This window comes from Suncus etruscus, chromosome 10 (genome assembly GCF_024139225.1).
Source record: "Suncus etruscus isolate mSunEtr1 chromosome 10, mSunEtr1.pri.cur, whole genome shotgun sequence".
NCBI classification, from domain to species: Eukaryota; Metazoa; Chordata; class Mammalia; order Eulipotyphla; family Soricidae; genus Suncus; species Suncus etruscus.
Window position 1 is genome coordinate 88,865,980 of NC_064857.1, and position 18,549 is coordinate 88,884,528.

The window sequence follows — 18,549 nt, forward strand, 5'->3', positions numbered from 1 at the left end:
CATGGCCTTGGGAGATTCAAGGAAGGTTTTTTGGTATTTGGGCTTTTTTTTTTTTTTTTTCCCTCATTTTGTTTTGGGGCCACACCTGGCAGTGCTCAGAATTAATCCTGCTAGGCTCAGGAGACCATGTGGGATAATGCCGGGAATCAAACCTGGGTTTGCTGCATGCAAGGCAAAATGCCATACCTGCTGTTTGGTCAGCCCCAGTTTTGGTGGTGTTTTGTTTGTTTTTTTAGAAACAACGTGCAAAGTATGTATGCTACCACTGTATCACAGATTACATCCCTGACCCTGTAACAGACTTTTCATTTAGATGATTTTACTTGCTTTTTTTTTTGGTTTTTGGGCCACACATGGTGGCCCTCAGGGGTTACTCCTGGCTATTTGCTCAGAAATAGCTCCTGGTAGGCACAGGGGACCATATGTGGAATTCGAACCAACCACCTTAGGTCCTGGATTGGCTGCTTGCAAGGCAAATGCCTCTGTGCTATCTCTCCGGGCCCACCCCCCCCCCTTTTTTGGTTTTTGGGCCGCGCCAGGTTACGCTCAGAGGTTACTCCTGGCTATTCGCTCAGAAATTGCTCCTGGCTTGGGGGACCTTATGGGACACTGGGGATCAAACCACCATCCATTCTGAGTTGGCTGCGTGCAAGATAAATGCCCTACCACTGTGCTATCTCTCTGAGCTCTGGGTTACTTATATTTGGACTTGGAAGTGATACCAAATTTATGTACTTTTTGAACCATTATCTTGATTATAAGGGCTTCATGTAATGCAGGACACTAAAAGCTTAAAAGCTTCATTAGTAGATCCATTAATCTGTTTCTGATCCTCTTCCTAAAGGGAGCAAATGTGGCTCCAAGGAATCCACCTACTCTTGAATGAATTACAAACTACTCCAATTTCCAGAAAAGGATGAAACCGTGAACTTTCCTACTCCTCACCTTAGGTAGTCAGTCTTCATCTCCGAGACTAAAATCCAGGTCTCACTTCCAATGAGCTTTTTAATTTTTAATTTTTAGTTTTGGTTTTTGAGCCATACCCGGAGGTACTCGGGTTGCTCCTGATAGGCGGGGGGGGGGGGGGCATATAGGATGCCAGGGATGGAATCCAGGTTCGTCCTAGATGGAATGTACAAGGCAAATGCCCTACCACTGTGCTATCCAGCCCCAAAATAAGACTGAGTGTAAGTGAAAGAAGAAAAGTACCTGCAGGGCCGGGGAGATAGCATGGAGATAGGGTGTTTGCTTTGCATGCAGAAAGGTGGTTCGAATCCCGGCATCCCTGAGCCTGCCAGGATCCATTTCTGAGTGTAGAGCCAGGAGTAACCCTTGAGCGCTGCTGGGTGTGACCCAAAAACCAAAAAAAAAAAAAAGAAGAAAAGAATACCTGCAATAGAGGCAAGTAGGGAGAGAAATTGGGGATATTGTTGGCAGGAAATTTGCAATGGTGAAGAGACGGGTGTATTATATGACAAACTTAATCATGAATGACTTTATAATTGTATCATGGTGATTCAATTAAAATCATTTACAAATATTTGAGGGACCAGGGCAGTAGCACAGCCGGGTAGGGAGTTTGCCTTGCACGGGACCAACCCAGGTTAAGTTCCTGGTATGCCATATGGTCTGAGGCTGCCAGGACTGATTTCTGAGCGCCTGGAGTGCTGTATTTGCCGGCGTATAAGAAGATGCCCTAATTTTGCAGTTAAACATAGGTTTAGGCCTATATTCGCTGTATCAGACAGAACGTTCCTGTGCTGCCAACTGTATGTACCACAGTGAGCCAATCACAACAAGCAAAGGTTCAAAGATTCTACTGCAATAGACTTCCTCTCTGACTCCGGCCAATCTGAGCAGGCTGTTTACAGTGTAGATTCGGGTCCAGAACATAGTCTAATTTGCATGTATCAAAAGCCTGCTTGGACTGGCTGAGTTAGAGAGGCGGTCCAGCAGCCCTGCAGTGATTGGTGTAGGATCAAGTTGCAAAATTCGTTTTGTGGCAATATTCAGACAATTTTCGTTTAGCGGCATATTGAAACATTTTCGGGATATATTCGGTGCATAAGACGACCCCGATTTTCGGTTGACTTTTTGTTCAAAAGTCGTCTTATACGCCGGAAAATTCGGCAAACCCCTGAATTCTTGCGGGTGTGGCCCAAAAACAAAAAAATGTTGGGCAATCCAGGCACTCATTAAAAAGAAAAAGAAAAAAGCCGGGGCCGGAGAGAGAGCACAGCGACGTTTGCCTTGCAAGCAGCCGATCCAGGACCAAAGGTGGTTGGTTCGAATCCCGGTGTCCCATATGGTCCCCCGTGCCTGCCAGGAGCTGTTTCTGAGCAGACAGCCAGGAGTCACCCCTGAGCACCGCTGGGTGTGGCCCAAAAACCAAGAAAAAAAACCCACAAGATCCCTTCCCGTGTTCACAGAGAGACAAGTGAGTAAACAAAGTTATCAGGGATCATAAATACTTCTTCAAAGTCAGCAATCTTTAGGGCAGGAGGGAGATCACACGAAAAAAAAGTGTTGATTTCAGAGCAGTCTGGAAATGGTATTAGTTTAAGTGTTTGGGTTTTTTTTGGGGGGGGGGCACACCAGGTAGCACTCCTGGCTAAACCCTGGCTATGCTCAAAAGTTGCTCGCTCCTGACCATTGGGGACGCGGGGGGGGGGGGGGGGGGGGGAGGGAGGGGATCTACCGCGCACATGGCAAATGCCCTACCGCTGTGCTATTGGCTCTGGCCCTTCCTTCTTAAAGTTTCTACTAAAACAATCTTTACGAAGAAAATTTGCTTTACTCAAAGCTTATTGCTTTAAATGTTAATCACATATAACAAATATACTAACAGCAGCAACTGTTTGATGAGAAGCTAAGACTCATTGTTCAGCAATTTAACAGACATTTGATATGTGGGGGCAGTACTCATTGGTCCTCCTCACTGAAATGGGTCCCTGGTCATTTACTGACACAAAAGACCATCATTGTCATAGGTTCTTGGTTTTGACCCTTCCAGTGTTTTGCACTTTTGGGGGGGCGGCACTCCTGGCTCTGAACTCAGGAATCACTCCAGCAGGCTATGGGAGATCCTATGGGACATGGAGGATTTAACACTGGTCCAATGCGTGCGAGGCAAGTGCACTGCTGGCTGTGCTCACGCCTCACCTGCACTCTTGGGCAGGGAATAAAGCCTCAAAAGTGGAGCCATGGGGGCCCGGAGAGATAGCATAGCGGCGTTTGCCTTGCAAGCAGCCGATCCAGGACCAAAGGTGGTTGGTTCGAATCCCGGTGTCCCATATGGTCCCCCGTGCCTGCCAGGAGCTATTTCTGAGCAGCCAGCCAGGAGTGACCCCTGAGCACCGCAGAGTGTGGCCCAAAAACCAAAAAAAAAAAAAAAAAGGGGGGGGGGAGCCATGGTTTGCTCCATGGCACAGTTGGATCCTCCTCAGCCCCAGCACCCGGGTCTGGCCCGAAGGAGAAAAAAAATAGACACTCTTGGGTAGACTCACCCTAGGCTCTGGCTAAAAAAGCAGTCCCTGCTTGTTGCCCAAGTAATCTGAGTAATAGGATTATTTTCAGATCCTGAAAAGATAAGAAAGGTGGAATCAATGGTTGCCAGTGGAAGGCACGGAATAGTCAGTCAGCGGTGGACAGGACCTCTTTCACCACCGGGATGTTGTGGCATGTACGTCTTGGTGTTCGAAAAAGTTCACAGTAGCCGAGACAAAACCAACACGTCCAGGGCCGGAGAGAGCGTGGAGGTAAGGCGTTTGCCTTGCATGCAGAAGGACGGTGGTTCGAGTCCCGGCGTCCCATGTGGCCCCCGGAGCCTGTCGGGTGAGACCCAAAAACTAAGAGAAACGAACACGCCCACCTGGAAGTGCTGGCTTCCCGGAGCCCCGAAGAAAGCCTGCCTTCTAGGCAGGGAGCCCCACCGAAGCCAAGCAGCGTGGTGTGGCGGTCGAGCTGACCTCCGTCCCCATTTCGCCCCTCAAGAAACGCCCTGGGCTTGGGGCCTCCCTCGCTCTGGAGAGCCCCGCGACTGTTGCCTGCAGCCACCCGCTGAAGCACGCGCGGCTGCTTCCGAAGGCCGCTCAGGTCGCGGCGGACGGGCTGCCCGGCCAGTTTGGGGCTGGGGGGGGGGGAGCGCCCGGGGAGGCCGCACGGAGCCGAGGAGACGCTCGGCGAGATCCGGAACCGCGGAGCAGGGGCCGTCGAGCCGGACGGAGCCGGGCTCCCTCGATCCCCTCCAGGCTGATTCGGACACGCGCGTTCCTGTCGTCGCCGCCGGCGTTATCCGAGGCCCGAGCCGAGTCCGGGGCGCTTCAGGCTGAGGGTGCGCGACGTCGGTCCGGCGAACTTTCCGCGGAAATCGCTGGCGAAGGGCGAGAGAGCGAGAGCGCGCGACAGTGGTACCCGCGCTCGCTAAGGCGCCTCCCCGCCCCAACGCCCCAACGCCCGAAGCCCGCCCGCTCGCCCACTCCCTCCGCGGGCGCGGTGCCGGCGGATTCCTCCTCCCCGCCCGCCCGCCCGGACTCCAGGCGCCTCCGAGGCGCTTCCGGATTCCCGGCCTCGCGTCAGCCCAGCCCGACTCGCTCGCTCCCGCCGCGTCGCGCGGTGTCTGCGCAGGCGCGGGCCAGGGCAGGGGGGCGTGTCCCGGCACCGCCCTCCCGCACGGAGTCCGCCGCGCTCCCAGCCTGCCCCGCGCGGGCGACGCGGCCGACGCCGTGACTCACCGCCCTCCGCCCCGGCGCGCTCACTCGACTGCTCGTCGCCTCGCGCGGCGCTCTGCTTTGCTCTGCTCTAACTCTGCTCCCGGCGGCTCGAGATGGCGGCGGCCGCGGCGACGGCCACGGCGGCGGCGGCGGGGGGGGGACTCGGACTCGTGGGGTGAGCTGCGGGTCCCGTGGGCGGCGGCGGGCGGGCGGGCGGGCGCGGAGGCGAGCGTGCCAATCCCTCGCTGTCGCTGTCGCTCTCTCCCTCCGCAGACGCCGACACGTTCGCGGCCGAGGAGCCGGTGCGGAAGGTGGCGGGCGGCGGAGGCGGCACGGCGGGCGGAGACCGCTGGGAAGGCGAGGACGAGGACGAGGACGTCAAGGTGGGTCCGGTCGGTCCGAGCCCGGCCGCGCGGGGCCTCCCGGAAGGCCGGCGCCGCCTGTGCCGCGGGCTGCGAGCGGGCGGGCGGACGTTTGGGCCCCGGTCCGCCCGCCCGCCCTCTGAGGCGCGCGCCGGGACGACGGCGACGGAGCTTGACAGCGGCGCCCGGACCCCGGCGGCCCTCGCACGTGCGGACCGGCGGCCCTCGCGTCTCCTCGCGTCGCCTCCTTGCCATATGGGAGGAAGGCGCTTCCGGCTCGGCCCGGCCCCGGTCTCCCGGCGGCGCCACTTAGGGCTTTCCTCCTCCTGGCTCTGCTGTGCTCAGAAACGGCCCCTGGCAGGCGCGGGGCACCCTATGGGACGCCGGGACTCGAACCATCGACCTTCTGCTTGTAAGGCAAACGCCCAACCTCCTTGCTCTCTAGGCCCCAGCCCACCGACTTTCTCTTCTATTAGTTTTCCCAGCCCCCTTGGGTAGAGTTAGTTTGTTCAGCAGCCAGGCAGCAGCGTGATTTCCATCTTCCACCTTTTCTTCTTTCCTTTTTCTTTTTTGACACTCTAAGACTAGTAGAGCCGGAGAAGTGAAATCCCTGCTAGGCTCCCGCCCCCCCCCCCCACCCTCATGCGAACTCTATGCCAAGAGGACGGCTGATGATGAGAAGAGACCTGGCTTGTCCACTCCCAGCGACCTGAGCAAATGGAGCCCTGGCCGAGCTATTTGCCTACAGACAGCAGGACCCGCGTTGGAGAAAAGATTGGAAATTTGACGTTTGGAGCAGGAGCCAGTTGTGTTTTTTTTTCTTTCTTCTATGCCGTGTTTATTTGAACCATATTTTTTTTGGAGTCATTTGCTTATCAAAACTCCAGAAGTTTCATCATGGGGTTTTTCTTTTTTCAAATGACACTAACAACTTGCTTTGGACAGAAGTAGCCACAAAAGTCTCAAGATCTCTGCACTTCTTACTCGAGTTAATAATAAGTCAATATTTGCAGAGTTATTATGGGTTAGAAAAGTTGGTTGTGTGTTTTAACTTTTGTGGCCTTCATCCCCTTTAGTGGGTTTTTACTCTCTACACTTATGCGTAAATTGGAAACCCTATAAATTATGCTTGGATTGGAAATGTTTAAACTAAATGCATATTAACTTACTAATTTTGTGTTTGGGGGGGGGGGCAGTTTGAACCACACCCGGCAGCGCTCAGGGATTACTCCCAGCAGACTCTGGGAACCATATGGGATGCCAGGGATTGAATCCGGGTTAGTCCCAGGTCAGCTGTGTGCAAGGCAAACACCCTGCCACTTGTGCTGTTACTCCGGTCCCAACTAATTACTTTTGTTTAACTTTTCACCCCGCTTGTGGTCTCTAAAGTTGATGGTATAGTTTATGGTATAGTTTGAGGTTCACAGATAATTAAAATTTGAACCAATTGTGGTCAACAAACGAGTAGTACTATTGGGAAGAAACTTAACGGGTCATTTTTAGGTGTGCAATGAATGTATTTCAGTCTCATTCGAGATATTGATTCTCCTTAAGATTTTTCTGTTTTAGAACCTTAATTCAGATTTTTCACTTTTTCTCTGAACACGAATGAAGCAATTGTGACCTGTTAGGAAATTTGGGAATAAGTTAACATGTGAGAAGAAAAGGTAGGGGGCCTGAGTGATAACACAGCTGTAGGGGATTTGCCTTGCAGGCAGCCAATCTGGGATAGACCTGAGTTCGATCCTTGGCATCCCATATGGTCCCCTGAGCCTGCCAGAAGTAACCCTTGAAGACCGCCGGGTGTGGCCCAAAAACCAAAAAAAGAAAATAAAAGGTAAATCAAAATACCAAACAAAGTTTGAAATAAGCTGTTGACATATAATTTTGAAGTAGTCTGAGCTTACTGGATAAATAAGTTTCAGTCCTGATAATTATAACTTGAATACTTAGAATTAATTCTGGGTCTTGCTTGAACTTTTGGGCTTTTTGTTGGGGGGCATAGCTATTTGTCTAGTCCAGGGGTCCTCAAACTTTTTAAACAGGGGGCCAGTTCACTGTCCCTCAGCCTATTGGAGGGTCTGACTATAGTAAAAACAAAACTTATGAACGAATTCTTATGCACACTGCATATATCTTACTTTGCAATGAAGAAACAAAACAGATACAAATACAATATTTGGCCCATGGGCCATAGTTTGAGGACCACTGGTCCCTCAGCAAAGAATTTTTTTTTTAATTTCTTTACAGAACGTCATTAAGTTCCATTTACAGGCCAATTACATGATAGCCATCTCTGGTTTTTTAGCAACTTGATTTTTCTTTGTAAACATAATGGATTTGATTATTTGTGCAAAATTAATTTCTTTTTTTGCGGGGATCACACTCGGCGGTCTTCAGGAGTTACTCCTGGCAGGCTCAGGACCATATGGGATGCCTGGGATCAAACCCGGGTCTGTCCTAGATCAGCCACTTGCAAGGCAGTACCTACAGCTGTGCTATCTCTCCAGTCCCCAAATTTGATTTCTTTTATAAAGTTGTTTACAAGGCTTTTCTTGATTCTTTTTAGATTTTGGGCTTCACCCACAATGAGGCATCCGTCCCTCCCAATTTTGGGGAGGGGGGTATAACACAGCACTGTGTTACTCTTAGAACCATGTCCCAGGGACAAAACTCAGGCTCCCTGTGTAAAGTATGAGGGAGCGAGGGAGCTATCTTTCCATTTCTTTTTCTTTCTTTCTTTTTCTTTTTTTTTTTTTTTATTTGTGCCATACCTGGAAGTGCTCAGGGAACTCCTGGCCTGGTGGGCTCAGGGAACCATATGGGATGCCAGAGATTAAATCTTGTTGGCTGCTTGCCTTGCTCTGGCCCCTGCACTTCTTTTTCTTTTTCAGTTTGAAGTTGATTTTAGCAAGAAAGATGAACTTTTCCATTTTGTTTCTAAGTTGAAATGTTGATTTATTTCTAATGAATTTCTCTAGGATTCACAAGGTAAAGTACCTTTGTAATATTTTAATCTGACAAACCCAGACTATTTTCTGTCATCACAAGCATGCTTTTTGGTTTTTTTATTTTTTGTTTCCCAATTTGCAGTGATCCAATCTCGAAATACTGGTTTGTGTTTCGATTTTATTAATTGTTTTAGTTTGGGCCCATACTCAGTGGAGCACAGAACTTGTTCGTACTTGTGCTCAGGGACCACTCCTGGCAGGCTCAGGAGACCATACAGGATGCCAGGGATCTAACGTGGGTCAACCACTTGCGAAGCAGACACCCTGTCTGTTGCCCTGCCAGTCCCACTCCTGGTTTTAAATCACAATATGTCAAACATTGAGCAGAATTGCCTGGCACTTAATAGACACTAAATAAATAACTTAATTCTTAATTTGAGGAGTGTTTAACTTCTCTGGCTAATGGAAGATATTTAGGCTGTATAGATCTTGTATTTCTGCCACATTTGTGATTTTCATTTGTTTTGGTCCTCCTGGCTCAGTATTTATGGAGCACTCCTGAAAGTGCTCAGGGGATCATCTATGTAGTGCTGCAGATGGTTTAAACAGAGTTTAGCCGTTTGCAAGGCAACCACTGTACCTGCTATGTACTATTTATCCTGCTCCACATTTTGTGATTTTCTAAGCACAGAAGTAATTTATCTTCAGAGTGACTGTAAGCGAATTTCATACTTGAATATTCTGGTTATCAATCAAGTTTTGACTGACTTAATTATTAGTCAACAATTGAATTGAACTTAAAATGAATGTAGCACCAAATTTCTGAATTCATTAGTACTTATTTTTTAAGGAGATACAAATAAGTCATTGTTTCCTGGAGATGGAATAATTACAGTCCTTAAATAATACAATGTATGAATTCTTTTTATTTAAGACAGTTTCTATATAGTCTTTAACCTTTAAGAATATAGTTTTAGTGAGTGGAAGAGATGGTCGTAGTTAAGGTTCTTGCCTTGCTTGTGGGTTTAAGTCCCTGCACTACCTCCATTTGGTTCTCAAAGCATAGTCAGATGCATCCCCTGAACACCACCAGATGTGTCTTGTCGCCCCCCCCCCCACTTCTCTAATACATAGATTTTATGTCATCTGTATATGTTTTGAGAAATGAAAAGGAAACAGGTCTTTGTTGGAAAAATTAGTTCTAGTGGTTAACTTTTTCAGTAGACAATATGGATGGCATTTAGCTGCCCTTGATTGTTTATTTTTGTTTTGGGACCACACCCAGTGACTCTCTGGCTATGTGTCAGAAGACCATATGGGACACTGGGGATCTAACCCAGATCCCTAGCAAAAAAACGCCCTTTTAAAGTAGCTTTTCCTTTTAAAGTAGCTTTCCGGCAATGGTAGAAGTTGATTTAGATGAAACTGTAAAGTGATTAGTAGTTGTAGAGAGAAATGCCTGCCCTTTTTCCATATTAATAAGGAGACACACTTTCTTGTTCTTAAATTTTGTTTTTCCTTCTTATTAATTTGATACACAGATGAAGTGGGAGGAACTCTTCAATTGGCATGTGTCACTGCACTTCTTCCCCATTGCTGGAATGGTGTGTAGGCTGTGTTGACTAAAAGGCAATGAAAGAACAATAGGTTTTTATTCCATGTTACTAGTCTCCAAGCATTTCATTAGAACAAATTAGAAGTTATATTTTATTCAAAGGTAAAGAGTTTATTTTGAGAATACTCTATCTTGGTCAAATATTCTAGATGTTTCTGAAACATTATAGAATTGGGGGGGGAGCACTTGCCTTAGACTTGCCAGCCCACATATGGTCCCCTGAACCCTGCCAGAAGTGTCCTTTTAATCTCTTATCTCCTTCCTAACTAAAGTATAAGGATTTTTTTTTTAAGTTTTGGAAGTAGCATTAGAAATGATAGATTAGGGCCTGGAGAGATAGCACAGCAGTGTTTGCCTTGCAAGCAGCCGATCCAGGACCAAACGTGGTTGGTTCGAATCCCGGTGTCCCATATGGTCCCCCGTGCCTGCCAGAGCTATTTCTGAGCAGACAGCCAGGAGTAACCCCTGAGCACCGCTGGGTGTGACCCCCCCCCCCAAAAAAAAAGAAATGATAGATTATTGGGAAGTACATTGGAAGGTGGCTATTTTATGAGGAAATAATGTGTATCAAAGTAAAACTTTTTCTGGTTTTTGGGCTGCATCCCATGCTTAGAGATGAGATGGCATGCAGTGCTGGGGATTAAGTGTGGGGCTCTCCTGCATGCATGCATGCACTCCAGGTTCTATGTGTGACATCTTCTGAAAATTTTCTAACATGTGGGCTGCAAAGAGATAATACAGTGGACAAGTTGTTTGCCATGCACCTGGCTGACCCAGGTTTGATCCCTGGTATACCGTATGGTCCCCCGAGCACACCAAGAGAAAGTAATTCCTGAGTATAGAGCCAGGAGTAAATCCTGAACACTGCTGTGTGTGTGCCCCCCCCCCCAAAAAAAAAGATAGAAATATGTGCAAATAGAAAGGTTTAATAAACCCTGGGGCCGGAGCAATAGCACAGTGAGTAGGGGATTTGCCTTATATTTACACGTGGCCAACCAGGGTTTTATCCCTGGCATTCCATATCCCTGAGCCTGCTATGAGGAGTGATATCTTAGTGTGTAGAGCCAGGAGTAACCTCTGAGCATCCTGGTTGTGGCCCCAAAAAAGGAAAAGAAAAGTGCTGAGCTCGTGATCAATCATTTTTTTATTACCTCACTGGTTTTTTTTTATTTCTTTTGAATAAAATCTCAATTATTTTAATGCCTTCAATAATTTCTTTAAACTAATAAGCTTTTAGTTTTGAAGCAGGCTTATTATTGAAAAATGTTTAGTTGCCATATCAATTTTAATTTAAAAAATAAGTCACTTTTCTTAGTGTTCAGTATTTGAGGATATGTTTGGAGGGGGTTGCCACATCTGATGGTGCTCAGTGTTGATGTCTAGCCAAGTACTCGGGACCACATTCCATGTTGGTGATTGAATCAGGGTTGACTGCATGCAAAGAAAGTTTCTTTGCTCTCTTATGGTCACTTTGCCTTAGTGTTCAGAATTTTTGTTTGTTTGTTTGTTTTTTGTTTTTGTTTTTGTTTTTGGGCCACACCCGGCGGTGCTCAGGGGTTACTCCTGGCTGTCTGCTCAGAAATAGCTCCTGGCAGGCACGGGGGACCATATGGGACACCGGGATTCGAACCAACCACCTTTGGTCCTGGATCGTCTGCTTGCAAGGCAAGCGCCGCATCTCGCCGCTGTGCTATCTCTCCGGGCCCAGTGTTCAGAATTTTGATGTTAATCATGCTTAGTCTAGAATTTAAAGTAGAATTCTTTAAGCAGTTCTGAATATGAAACATGTAGGCATCAAACTGTAATCCATCCAAATGCTGAGCTATACATAGATGTTAAAAAATAGTTACTGGATTAAGTACAGTAGAATTTACTGAGGCATGACCTTGGCTTTTAAAAATGAGAATACTTCTGACACAGTGAAAGAGCATTTGCACTTAAACACTGAAATTTGCTGTAAGTCTAGCCTTCTCTGTAGCTGTAATGAGTTCTGAAGTCTCTTAGAGCAGCTTACTTTTACTTAGTGCAGCTTACTTTCTTTTCTAACAAGAGCTTACTTTATTTTATTTTATTTTTGTTTTGTTTTTTTGGGTCACACCTGGCAATTCTCGGATTACTCCTGGCTCTGCACTCAGAAATGGCTCCTGGCAGGCACGGGGACCATATGGGATGCCAGGACTTGAACCACCGTCTGTCCTAGATCTGCTGCTTGCAAGGCAAACACCCTATTGCTGTGCTATCCGTCTGGTTCCAAGAGCTTGCTTTAAACTTTAAGCTTTGGGGCCAGACCAATAGTATAGCAGTAGGGCGCCTGCCTTGGGTCAACCCGGGACAGACCCAGGTTTGATCCTCAGCATCCCATATGGTTCCCAGACCCTGCCAGGAGTAACTCCTGAGGGCCGCTGGGTATGGCCCCAAACACACCACCACTACCCCCCAAATAAACTTTTAAGTTTTAAAGGAAGCTATGTAAAGAAGGGGTAAGAGGTAAGTTAATGTACTATGGTGCCGACGAATTTTGCTGCTTTCTATAAATACATCTTGCTTAAGTTGGAAAGCATTTTCAGCCCTCTGATAACCAGTGTGTGTGATGTTCTTGAGTTGTAAGTTATAAAAATGACAATGTCAACAGTTTCCCTCTTTTGCACATTTCCAGTCACCAGTTTCCTTCTCAACCTTCCTGAAGCTCTCTTTTCTCCCACCAACTCTTCCCCACTGCTTCTGGGACAGGCATTCTCATTCATTCTCTCTGTTTCTGTGTCTCTGTCTGTCTGTCCTTCTGTGTGTGTCTCTCACACACTGTCTCTCTCTCCCCCTCCTTTTTCTGACACTGGTTTGAACTACTTTTATTAAAGGGCTACCATGCGTGTCTTTTTCATAGTAGACCCTTCTCTCACTGCACTAATGCTCTTTGTGGCAAGCTGGTGACAGAAAATGCCCACTGGTGTGCGTTATATGACTGTAAATCATGAACAACTTTATCTGTGGGGGGAAAAAAACCTGTAGTATGAATAACCTTGTAACCACAGTGTTTAAATTAAAGGAAAAAAATGGTAGAAAAGCCTACAACTGGCTGCATTTTAAGAAATAAAATAAATAAATAATGTCCTCAATAAATGTTACCTTTATAAGCAGAGGTGCTATAGCACAGTGGGCATGACATTTCCCTTGCATGTGGCCAACTTGGGTTCAATCCCCAGCATCCTATATGGTCTCCTGAGTGCAGAGCCAGGAGCAACCCTTAAGTACTGCCAGGTATAGCCCAAAAATAAAAAAGAAAATAAAGGGGGGGGAGCAGGGTTGTAATTTTTTTTAATTTTTCTCCTTCAACTCTTAGTCATGTTCAGTTGGGAAGCAGGTTATAAACTTGAAAAATACCCATCTCAGGGCCCGGAGAGATAGCACAGCGGCATTTGCCTTGCAAGGAGCCGATCCGGGACCAAAGGTGGTTGGTTCGAATCCCCGTGTCCCATATGGTCCCCCGTGCCTGCCAGGAGCTATTTCTGAGCAGACAGCCAGGAGTAACCCCTGAGCACCGCCAGGTGTGGCCCAAAAACCAAAAAAAGAAAAATATCCATCTCAGAAATAGATGTGTATGTGTAGACCAGGATAGATAAGTTAATAGCTTAAAAACAGCTTCTATTCTAGGGAAACCATCTATTTTACATGAGAGCAGCCTGTGTGATTCTTTGGAGATAGTGGATATTATAGTTGGAAGATTTATAGGCCAAAAATAATTGAGCAAGGAATTTAATTGGATATTGATAAAAGTACTCTTTTTATCCATTAAAGCCTTAGTACATATAGACTTAATTCTGTATTTTAAATGTTAATTATGGATCTTTGTTTACGAATTTATTTTCATTTTATCTGAATTGTCATAATTACAAAGTATCTAAAAATCATGGTCTGCTTTTGAATTTTTAAGGGGCTAGTTTGGATCACTAATGGTGGTGCTCAGGTATTATTCTTGACTCTCTATGCTCAGGTGTGACCTTTAATGGTATTCAGGGGACCATTAGTGTTGGGCATTTGAACCAGGCTCAGCAGAGTGCAGGGCAAATGCTTTGTGTGTGTGTGTGTGTGTGTGTGTGTGTGTGTGTGTGTGTGTGTGTGTGTGTGTGTGTGTGTGTGTGTGTGTGTGTGGTTTTTGGGTTGTACCAGGCTCAGCAGAGTGCAGGGCAAATGCTTTGTGTGTGTGTGTGTGTGTGTGTGTGTGTGTGTGTGTGTGTGGTTTTTGGGTTGTACCCGGCAGTGCTCAGGGGTTATTCCTGGCTTCAGGCTCAGAAATTGCTCCTGGCAGGCACAGGGGATGCCAGATTCGAACTGATAACCTCCTGCCTGAAAGGCAAATGCCTTACATCCCTGCTATCTCTCTGGCCCCAGGGCAAATGCTTTTAACCCCTATACTTCTATGGTGCCTCAAACCTTAGTATTTACAGAAAAATTGTACGGAGGTTGTAGCTGAGTGACATAGTGTTTACTTCTCTTAGGCCTAGGGTTTACCCCAGCACAAAAGGGTGGGGTTAACCAACTAGGTACAGAAAATTGAGCAGATTTGTTCATTCTTACCTTTTTGTTGTTCGTTTTTGGACCACACCCAATGGTGCTCAGGGCTTCCTCCTTGACACTCAGGCAGGTTTAGGGCACCATTTTGTTGTGCCCGAGATTAAATCCTGGTCAGCCACTTGCCAAAGCCTTTCCTTCCCTGGCCATTCTATCTTGCATCATCTTACATTTACTTTTAGTGTATTTGCAAATTTGTAACTAGGGAAACGAAAGCTTGAAACTCCTGGGGAATGTTACCCAGCCTGGTCTTCTACTTTGGTAATAATATCTGTTTGAAAGTGTGGCCTTGTCTCTTTTTGCTGGCATCTGTATCCACTCTTTAGGTACTTCATCCCTGGTTGTAGTCGCAATATTCTCTCTCTCTCTCTCTCTCTCTCTCTCTCTCTCTCTCTCTCTCTCTCTCTCTCTCTCTCCCCCTCCCTCTTCTCTCTCTCTCATTCTTTTTTTTGGGTTCTTTGGGCCACACCCGTTTGATGCTCAGTGGTTACTCCTGGCTAAGTGCTCAGAAATTGCCCCTGGCTTGGGGGGACTATATGGGACACCGGGGGATTTAACCATGGTCCTTCCTTGGCTAGCACTTGCAAGGCAGACCACCTTGCCTCTAGCGCCACCTCGATGGCCCCGCTCTCATTCTCTCTTACTCTCTCTCACTCTCTTCAGGCTCTTCTGGCTGAGGGTAACAGACTTACTATGTGTGTGTTTATATCTCTGGTTGTAGTAATTCCAGAGTGTGTGTGTGTGTGTCTGGTTGTAGTTATTCCAGAGTGAGTGAGTGAGAGAGAGAGGGAGGGAGGGGGGAGAGGGGAAGGGAGAGAGAGAGAGAGAGAGAGGGGGGGGGGGAGAGAGAGAGAGAGAGAGAGAGAGAGAGAGAGAGAGAGAGAGAGAGAGAGAGAGAGAGAGGAGTGTGTGTGTGTGTGTGTGTCTGGTTGTAGTTATTCCAGAGTGAGTGAGTGAGAGAGAGAGGGAGGGAGGGGGGAGAGGGGAAGGGAGAGAGAGAGAGAGAGAGAGAGAGGGGGGGGGGGGAGAGAGAGAGAGAGAGAGAGAGAGAGAGAGAGAGAGAGAGAGAGAGAGAGAGAGAGGAGTGTGTGTGTGTGTGTGTGTGTGTGATTAGTTCAGGACTTAGTTCTGATTCTCTGCTCAGGGATCACTACCAACGTGGTTTGGGGGTCCTTATGGGATGCTGAAGATCGAACCCAAGTTAGCCAGTGCATGCAAGGCAAGTAAGTGCCCAATACATTATACTATCGCTGCAGCCCACGATTTACCTTTCATTGTTCTTTTATGAATTGAGGAATAGGTGACATAGCTGTTCCCAGGGTTTGCTGATGAAAAGAAACCATGTATTTGCTTTTAAAATCTTTTCTGTGGTGTTTTGTTTTGTTTTTTGTGGTTTTTGGGTCACATCCGGCAGTGCTCAGGGTTTTTTCCTGGCTCCGTGCTCAGAAATTGCTCCTGGCAGGCACAGGGGACCATATGGGATGCAGGGATTCGAACTGATGACCTTCTGCATGAAAGGTAAACGCCTTTACCTCCATGCTATCTCTCCGGCCCCATTCTGTGGTTAAATTTTATATAGCTTCATTGTGTCTGCATTGATGGGACTGTAAAAATTGACTCTACAGATAAGGTTTATGCTTTCCTGGAGAAATCAGACCGAAGAGTTGTGAGAGAGATACTAAGAAAAAAATAGGGGTGGGGTGGTAATCTTTAATGGAGAAAAGGGAGACGAGGAACATCAACAACGACGAACAAAAATGTTCCTCTGGTGCGTTTCTCCCCTCTTGTTCAGCTGCTGAATAGTTTCTTAAAATTAGTAAAAACACATCACACACACTTGGAGTTTTGTAAGATGGGTAACTGGTATCGTTATATCTTTATAGTTTGTATCACGATCTTACTTTTTAAGATTCCCTGTGATTCAGGTAAGCTAAATCAGGAGCGTTAAAATTCCTGGGGCTGGAGCACAGTGGGTAGGGCATTTGCCTTGCATGTGGCCAACCTGAGTTCAATCTTCCGCGGTCCATTTGGTCCCTCTCTAAAACTTCCAGGAATGCCCCTGAGCGAAAGCCAGGAGTAACTCCTGAGTACCACCAAGAGTGACCCAACCCTCCCCCTCAAAAGAAGAATGTTAAAATTCAAAGAACATTATTGTGGGGAGAGACTTTTTTTTATTTTATGCTTTGGACTCAAATGAGAAGGCATATTTGTTCTTATTGGGGGCAGTCCTTGGGGACTACTCCCAGATTGGTGCTCAGGGGTTATGCCTCACAGTGCTATGGGGACCATGCATTGCTGGGGATCAAAGCAGTTCAGCTGCATGCAGGGTGTCTTAACCTTATGTAGTTCTCCAGCTCTTAAATATTTTTGGTTTTGTTTTGGGGTCAAGGGTTTGAGCCACATCTGGCTGTGCTCAGGAATCACTTCTGGTAGGTCCAGGGGACCATATATATGTACAAGTGTCTTACCTACTGTACTATCTCACCAGCCCTGTTGTCCTTTCTTTTTTGGTCTGTTTTGGAACCACATCTAGTTGTGCTTAGGATTTCTGTCTCTGCTCAGGGATTGGTTCTAGTGGAGTTCAGGGTCATATTAGGTGCCAGGGAATCAAACCAGAGCTGGCTGGCTGCTGAGTGCAAGTCAAGAGCCTTACCTGTTATGCTTTCTCTCTGGCCCCTGGCATGGTATTTAGAATTTGGTTTCATTCAGAATAGCCCTCTTCACTCTGGAAGTTATTTATAGAGATGTAGATAGCTACCTCTTGGTTTTGTGTCTTTATTTGTAAAATGGGGACATCACCTTATTTATATTTAGGATGGTTGAGAACATAATTTTGTTGTTACATCAATGTCCTCAATAAATGTTACCTTTATTATCACTGTTTATTAGCTGTTACCCCCTTGGACAGTAGGAAATTACCTTCCTACCTACCTGAAACAGTCTTAAGTGCATATCTCACAGATTGAGATTTCCTATATTCTGTGAAGATTAAAACAATAAAATAATACCCAGTAGTTATCTTTTAGCTCTTTTTGTTCTGTAGTGTATTGATACATGCACTTAACACACATGATCTTTTATTTCGGATTTACATCTTAGATGTCCAAACATGACTAATTCTTTTACTTTCAATCTGTTCACTGTGGGATAAAAATACCAAGGTAAGGTTATTATGAAAATACTTGCTTTTATACAGAATTCTTCCCATTCTGTTTGTAGACCTCGTGTAACCTTCTTTGGGATTTAAAAAAAATGCTTTGTTGGACTTAGTGATTTATTAGGAATAAGGCTTTGTTGGCTTATATATGTAAACCGACTCAGGTTTACAATTTGTCTTGTGCAATACGGAAGCTTGCTGTTATGGTTAGGGCACATTAGTCAACCTTTTCAAGTAGCGTCAGAGCCTCCTTTTTCCGCACCTGCCATTCATTAGCTCAGCTTCAAATGGCTTGTCATAATGTTTTGGTGGTTGCTGAGATGATATAGATGAAGGTCTTATTTAATTACAAGACTATATGGCTTGTCAGAATGTTTCTGGTGGTTGCTCAGATGATATAGATTAAAGTCTTATTTGATTACAAGACTATGTCCATCTCTATTAAACCTAAACTAAATTCTGTATAGCCTGTAGAAAATTGTTTGATAATTGGTTTGTATTTAGCCCAATTAGAGGCACATTACTAAAAGACAATATAGATATACATCAGTGTTATCTCCAAGTTTTGAAATTGGTTCATGATACTCTTGATAAATCCTTGATTCTCCTTTAATAGAAAGCCTATTAAATATGTAGCTAAAGAGGTGAGAGATAATGTAGTGTGTAAGGTGCTTGCCTTGCATATGGCCAACCTGGGTTTTGTTCCCAGTACCTCTGTGGCTCCCTGAGCATCACCAGATATTACCTAAGACACACCTCCTCGAAGCCCAAATATGTGTGTGCACATATATACACACACAAATAAATATGTAGATCTTGAATTGTGGTTTTGTTTGCTTGTTTGTTTTTTGGGTCACACCCAGTGGTACTCAGGGCTTACTCCTTGTTCTGCGCTCAGAAATCGCTACTGGCAGGCTCGGGGGACCATATGGGATGCCAGGGATTGAACCTGGGTCCATCCCAGGTTCGCAGTATACAAGGCAAATGCCTACCGCTGTGCTATCACTCCAGCTCTAGAAATAGAATTGTGCTGGTTAGAACATCACTTTAAAAACAAGGATTTTTGGGGCTGGAGACATAGCATGGAGGTAAGGTGTTTGCCTTTCATGCAGAAGGTCATCGGTTTGAATCCTGGCGTCCCATATGGTCCCCCGTGCCTGCCAGGAGCAATTTCTGAGCATGGAGC

General features: G+C 46.3%; 1 protein-coding gene across 1 annotated transcript in view; it reads left to right on the forward strand.

The window, feature by feature from the left end:
- The first annotated feature begins 4,810 nt into the window (after positions 1–4,810).
- The window catches only part of EIF3J (eukaryotic translation initiation factor 3 subunit J), a 29,173-nt gene continuing 15,434 nt past the window's right edge, over positions 4,811–18,549 (forward strand). Inside the window, 3 exon segments of the mRNA XM_049782511.1 lie at positions 4,811–4,849; positions 4,851–4,887; positions 4,986–5,095. Of these exon segments, the coding sequence (XP_049638468.1) occupies positions 4,826–4,849; positions 4,851–4,887; positions 4,986–5,095 (171 nt within the window). The 5' untranslated portion in view covers positions 4,811–4,825.